The sequence below is a fragment of the Nicotiana attenuata genome, unplaced genomic scaffold (genome assembly GCF_001879085.1).
Source record: "Nicotiana attenuata strain UT unplaced genomic scaffold, NIATTr2, whole genome shotgun sequence".
Lineage (NCBI taxonomy): Eukaryota > Viridiplantae > Streptophyta > Magnoliopsida > Solanales > Solanaceae > Nicotiana > Nicotiana attenuata.
In genome coordinates this window covers 432905-440099 of record NW_017670452.1, presented here as the reverse complement: position 1 = coordinate 440099, position 7195 = coordinate 432905, and the positions used below count along the sequence as shown (strand labels likewise).

The window sequence follows — 7195 nt, the reverse complement described above, 5'->3', positions numbered from 1 at the left end:
TTTTGCATTTTGCGATTTTCGTCCACTGTTCGATATTCGTATTGGAGTTCTGATTAATTCGGCATTCATGTAAGATCTATTAAAGAGAAAAATTCCCTATATTGACCTTTTTTTAGAGTACTCGAACCAGAGATACTAAATTACTAATCAGGGATGGATCCTATATATCTACTACAACTTTTGATGATAATCGAAAAATAGATAAAAGCCGTTTATTAGTCTCTATCTCCATATTTCTTTTTATTCCATCCTCATCTATAAAGCTTTTTTTCTTCCTTTTTCCCTCCTTATTCTCCAAAAGGGATAACCTTTAACTGGATCTATATCTTATTTTTATTTCATTTTCGCGAGTGACAGATTCCATAAATGGACTTTCATGCTAATTGGAATCCTGCTGAGGTCGCACACTTAAAATAGGGCCACTTTGAATTCATGATGTCACATCTTTTTTTTATTATCTTCAACTCAAATGCTGCCCAGTTGCAAATATGTAATCAAGTGGTTTGAAGAGAATTTAGCCATTGAATATCACATGGTAGTCAACACACTACATCACCCCAATTGGCCATTTTTATGTTTATAGATTCCTTTGTTCTTGTGGCACGTGAGCTTGAGTAGCATCAACAGTTGACTGAATTAACCAACACAAAAATATACAAGGGATCACAAGTCACAACTTGAACCCACTAATGGAAACAAACTATCAACTTGCTCACTGCAAAATGTTGCAGCCTATATTTCCTCTTCCATTCCTATTGTTAAGTATCCATAACAGTAAGCCCCTCCCAAAAAGTTAAAATTTAAAAGTCATAACTAAAGAAAAAGTCAGCCAAAAAGAGAACATTTCTACACTTTGAGAGTATGGTCCTGACTTTCAATAGATTCCTTCACTAGTTCAACGCTCTTTTGACTAAGAGTCCCATCTTCCTCAGCATCAAAACTAGCATGAACACTGTAGAAAACATACACTAGTACAGCAAGTCCTGAGAAGAATCCGAATCGAACATTTTCGAGTTTCAACTGGATCAATTTTAATTGCACATGGAACTGAATTATCTTCTGAGACCAGCAGATGTGACAAACATTTAAGTAAAGCCGGACACTCTTCCTATGAGACCTGCTCGACATGAGGCATCTGCATGAAGAGAAACTCAAAAGATTTGCCTGATTTCTCGAACTCAAGCATGCTAAGAGCAACTTCACAACTTTGTGAAACAATAGGCTCAGGATCCTTGGCAAAATCCTCAAGAAGTGCAAGACATTCAGCATCTGCTATAGAACCAAGAGCTTCGGCTGCTTCATGTCTAACCATTGGATGCTCATTGACATCTTTAAGAGTCCTAGACAGGGCATCTGAAGCCTTTTTGTTCTGCAATTGACCCAATACATAAGCAACCTCATGCTTTAATAGAGCACTCCTTGAACCTAGAGATTCAATAATTGCAGAGATAGCTTCCTCTCCACCATTGTTTCGTAGTGCAAAAAGAGCAGCATAGCGTTCATACATGCCCTTTTCTTCGCTCAAAAGAAGTTCTCTTAGGTCCTCAACAGAGGAATAAGCAGCAGGAGCAGCTGGGTCTACTGACAGAAAGGGTGACGACACCACTGTTGAGGAACTATCATCAGTTCCTACATTCTTCAGCTCTTTGATTCGACTGAGAGCCAGTTCACATGTCTCTCGGACCTCTTGAGCTGGATCTGAAGCCAAACTTCTTTGTAGAAGTAAAATATTACTTTCTAAACCAATTGCACCAAGTGCCTCTGCAGCCTCATGCCTAACAATGGGATGCAAGGAGAAATCAAATAGAACTCTTTCTAAAGCAGGAATGGCATCAGCATCTTGCATTTGCCCCAATGCGAATGCAGCCTCATGCGCCAAGAGATTTGAGGGGTCCCTTGTCGTATTAATAAGGGCATTTCGTGGACCTGAGCCCCGAAGGTTCCTTAGAGAGAAAAGAGCTCTAAAACGCTCTGAAATTGGTTGCTCTTGGTCCAGCAATCTGTCACATAGAAACTTCTCCATCTCCTGAGAGACTTTAAATGAATTTTTTGGATGATCAACTTGGTCCTCCACTCCAACTACATTTTCAATCTTATCAACTCTGACCTCCATGTATATGCCTAAGCCGGAGATTGAAACTTCGCAGGATAATGTTGTCACCCGACCAAAATTTTGGCAATTAGCCTTCAAGACACTTATGCACAGGCGCGGATAGCAAATATTACTAACCAAGTTTGGATCTTTAACCTATTTCTTCATCACTTCGATACCAAAACTAACAGAATTATGAGCCCTGCAATTGAAAAATGCATGTTCAGTACCAAAATGTAATGAAACTATGATTTTATATCTGTTGCATAACTAAGCCTGTGCATCTTTCCTGTTGCAAAGCAAAAGTATAGTGCTAATTTGCAATGCATTATCCAGTCAATTTTTATTATTTTAATTAAGGCCAATAATTATAAGTACATAAAAATCAGGATACTGTATAAGATCATTGTGAACCAATGAATCTCAATGTACCAAATAAGAGCCAAGCATGTCAATCAATCAAGTAGGCCTCAATTGCAAACAAAGCTGGAGTCAACTATGGCACACAAATCTTTACCCATGAAGCATATACAGCAAAAAAATATCATCAATGAACAAGATATGGGTGGGTGTATTTCCTATCGAGGGTTTACACATATCCTTGATAAACTTGTTGTAATACTTGAGCAGTATTTATAATGCTACACTTCAACCAAAGAGATCTAAAGGAGAATTTCCCTTTACAAGACACAACACGGAGCCAGGATCTCCACGAATGGGGTTCAAAATTTTTTTTTGTGGTTAGTGGGAATTGAACCTGTGACCTTATGAAGGTTTTGAACCCCCCTAACCACTAACTACACTTTAGGATTGTGTCAAGGGAGTTCAAAACTTAATATATAGAGATAAAAACCAGATTTTGCCTTATATATACAGTGTAATTTTTCGGCAAAGGGGTTCGGGTGAACCCTTGCGCCCCCTAAATCCGCCCCTGCTTCCTCAACCTAATGACATAGAACACTCCAACCGCTCAGATCCACATAAAATTTTCAAGTTCAAGCAAATCTTTAATAAACACATTAACTGCAGAGTTTACACACTTTTCCGTCTCAGTGCCCAAATATTCACATAATGCGGATGCATAATCCAGATCTATTTGGATCACACAGACCAGTTGTTTTAACAGTTCTAAGCTAAAGTTTTAATACTACAAGCAGCATTCAGCAATCTCAGTAATAATATGTTGAGTGCTACCATATAAGAAGCCCCAATTTCATCTACCTCCTCCCCGCAAGCACATTTCCAAGAGGGTCATTAGCATTTAAAGCCATTGGGTACCTGTAGTAATCACACACACAAAATAGTAACAAAGAAGGAAAGAAGAACAACACACAAAACTAACTAAATAGATAGCCAAAACCGTTAGCTCCTCGGTAACGGCGCCAAAAAGTTGATCGCTACCAACTCCACACTACTACAAAGTAGGAAGAGAGGGTCGCAATAGCCTTTACCCGAATGTCACTTCCAACATTTTTGGGTTTTCTTTTATAAACTACTATAATAAAACTACTAATTAGAATTGAAACTAGATTACGCTAAGGGATAATTGCTAAGAGTTGTATCTAATGGATTAAGGGGCACTAGGGTAGTGACTTTTACCTAGGTGGCTAATTAACGGATAATTACTTCTAAAGCTTGATTGACATGATTGGGGAAATATGTATAACCGTTGCACAATTTTACCCACTCTCACACCTCTCGGTCGAGATTGTGATTTTGCCCAATTGACTCTCTCGAGACCAAATGGGTAGGCAAATTAGCTCAAGCAACTAGGGTTCAAGTCGGGTAATTACTCTCTCGAGATTTAACCCTTTAGTTGGGACTATCAATTCTCTTGAGTCCATCCCAATTCCTTGTTGGGTCAATTTTGGAGACTTAGGCTCTCTCTCTCAAGAAGAGCCAAGTCTACTTAGCACAAACCAGTGTTTGCAACCACCAATTCATAATATAAACCATAAAATTGACCCAAATACAAACACCGTTAGTCAATCTGACCTTAAATCACAACACCCATCAATTACCCACACTAGGGTTGAGCCACAACCCTAGCTAATGGGTTTTAGCTACTCATGCTTGAACAAGAAAATAGAGAAATAGATGAAGAAGAAGACATATTAATTAAACACTAAAGTAAAATACAAGAATCTATCGTTAAAACTCAGCTAAGATGCCAAAAATGGCTACAGATGATGTTCTCACGAACGCAGCTGCTAAAATAAAATAACTGACTACCCTAAAAATGGGAAAAGGTTTTATTTATACTAAGATAGAAAAACTGGACAGCAATGCCCCTGCGGGATCAGTGCGGGCCGCACAAAATGGACTGCGGCCGCACTAGGCTCTTGGTCTTGAAGTTTTGGCTCTCTGAACTCAGGCTCCGCAGACCGCAGCCGCAGAGGTCCACAATAATGATCGCGGACCGCGATGACTTGAACCTGGGCATTCTTCATCTCTCTGAACTTCTCTTTCGCGGACCGCACATAATGGTAGTGCAGCCGCGGAGCCTTCATCGCAGACCGCACATAATGGTAGTGCGGCCGCGGAGCCTTCATCGCAGACCGCACATAATGGTAGTGCGGCCGCGGAGCCTTCATCGCAGACCGCATGTAATGGAGTGCGGACCTCCTTCTATCCTCTTCAAATTAAAAATCTACTAAACCAAAAATTCCTAAACGGATTCGTTTAATTATATTATACATCCAAGCCTTCAGTATTAGCCGAAAACAAAAAGAGAAACAGGCACACATAGAATACTATGAACGCACAACACAAACAAACATTCTCATTTTCTAAAATTTACTATATTTCTCTTACTTCAGGAATATCAAACAGTCTTTTAATCTAAAACAATATTAAAAAATACATGAAAACTGAAATAATCAGATCCACAAACAGATGAAGCTGGTAACTAGAATATATCCACTAAGCATTCCACATTGTGATCAAACGATATAGAAAGCGAGAAACTTACTTGAAAATTTGGAGCAGAGACTAGTCGAGTGCGGCAAGTGAGCAATCTTATGCTTGCAGCGGAAAAAATATAAGAGGCGAAGCTGAAGGGGATTAGTGTTTTAAGTTTCACTTGGACAAACATTGCCTCCTAAAAGTTTGGAATTTTTACCTCCTATAGCAAACGTTAACACCTTATTTATTTTAAATAAATACCATTTAGAAAAATTATATTCTATAGATACCTTTTAAGTTTATAGCAAAATATTTAATTTTGGTTACCTCCTAGCCCTAAGCCACTAAATACGCTAATCAGTTACACTATTTTCTTTCGCTCTCTACTTTGATACATCCCATTCTCTTCCTATATCCCATTAAAATTAAAATCAGTTACACCAGTGTATCAAAACTTCCGCCGCCGTTCTTGACTCTTGTTTATCTAACGAGTGCCATTTACGAGAAAGGGAATCCACAACACTATATATCAAAGCTATCAAACATGGAATTCACCACATCAATTCCGACATTATCTTCCTTCCCCAACATGAGATGTCCAATAGTTTCCTCCTTTGTCCTTCTTAACAAATATTTGCGCAGAACTGATACTAAGTGCTGTTTTCGCTCATCAGCAACTCGAACAAATCTATCTGGAGCACTTGATCGCTGACCATGTTTAAGGGGCTCATCGTAAAATTCTCGGAAGTGTTTACGTGTCCCCAAGCAACCGGGTATCACCCAGTCGAACAGATCGAACAATTCCATTAATATATTTCAATGTAATTTCAACGTATTACGTTGTATTCATGATTTTCATTGTATTCATTGTCTTTTTTTTCCATTGTAATTCAATGTATCTCGCTGTATTCCATGAATTTTATTGTATTCTCTGTCTTTTTTTCATTGTATTTCAATGTATCCTGTTGTATTCTATGTATTTCATCGTATTCACTGTCTCGCTATATGCCATGAATGTATTCATAAGTTCTTTTTAATTAATATAATTTATGTATTCACATGTATTATATAATTTCTCTAAAGATTGCTATGTTTTTGGGGTATTTTTTGGTTGAGAATTTTTTTTATAACTGAAAATACAAATTTTGTGTGTTATAATTGAGTTTGTTGAGTTATATTAGGAGTCTATTATGTTAATTAATTCACTTTCCGTTTTAAAAACAGTGTAAACCCCTGTTCCACACCGTGAATACAGTCGAATACAATAATCTGTCCAGCTGTAATCCCATGTTTCACTCCATGAATACAGTCGAATATACTCGAATACAACAACTGATTAGCTGGACTTTCCTGATTCACGCCTATTTTTGCTACTGTATTCATGAATACAATAGCTTAAATACATCAAATACATCTTATAACCACATAAAATGTATCTATAATCCGTAATATAGCAAATGGTATCTATAGATGGCTAATTACTACTAAAAGATAGTGCTTTTTGAAAATTTAAATGACGCTCTATAACCCTCAAATTGTTATAAATAGAATTCTATTTATGGTGAATGTCCATATTTAGAGAGATCCTAGGGTTTATTACTTGGTAGCTAAGTCAACCTGTCCCTATAAATAGAGGGTTCTATTCCATTGTAATTCATCCCAATTCAATAAAAATTCTCTCTCCCTACTTTTCTCTGCAATACTCTTATTCTTGTTTTATTGTTTTATAACACGTTATCAGCACGAGGCTCTAACAAATTGAGTAGAAGTTTTGGGATTGAGCATAATGATTGTCAATTATTCCATGAACTTCCTTTATGATTAAATTCTGGATTTCAGGTAAGTATTTTACTTTATTTTTCTCTTTTAAATTCTTGAAATTCTATAATTTGATTTTATATACAAGCAAAGACAACAAAGTTTGATTATAACTCTAATGGAGTTTGTAAGAAATTATAACCACCTGAAGTGGTAAAAATTTCTATGTCTTGCCATGATCAAATTCATGTATGATTATGGGCACAAAAAGTGGAAACCCGTCCCATTGAATTTGCTCCATTCTCATTCCTCTAAGAGAATGTGATAGCAGTATGTGATAAGTCTAAAAGAAGACAAAATTATCACTATGAATGTATCAATGGATGTGGACGTGGCAATAGACGAAATTATAATCGTAATCATTGTGATAATGAGAATAAT

The 7195-nt window shown here is 37.1% G+C and overlaps 1 protein-coding gene across 1 annotated transcript; it reads right to left on the bottom strand.

Moving 5' to 3' along the window:
* Positions 1-641: 641 nt before the first annotated feature.
* LOC109239609 (deoxyhypusine hydroxylase-B-like) lies at positions 642-5151 on the bottom strand. Its single transcript, XM_019406195.1, has 2 exons — positions 5064-5151; positions 642-2294 (listed from the first exon to the last, which is right to left on the bottom strand). Exon 2 carries the CDS (start codon positions 2111-2113, stop codon positions 1109-1111), a length of 1005 nt encoding a protein of 334 aa, XP_019261740.1. The 5' UTR covers positions 2114-2294; positions 5064-5151; the 3' UTR covers positions 642-1108.
* Positions 5152-7195: the final 2044 nt, after the last annotated feature.

What these genes read in the sequence shown, in the direction of transcription:
- LOC109239609 (XM_019406195.1), bottom strand. Translation starts at nt 2,113, where the DNA reads ATGGAGGTCAGAGTTGATAAGATTGAAAATGTAGTTGGAGTGGAGGAC.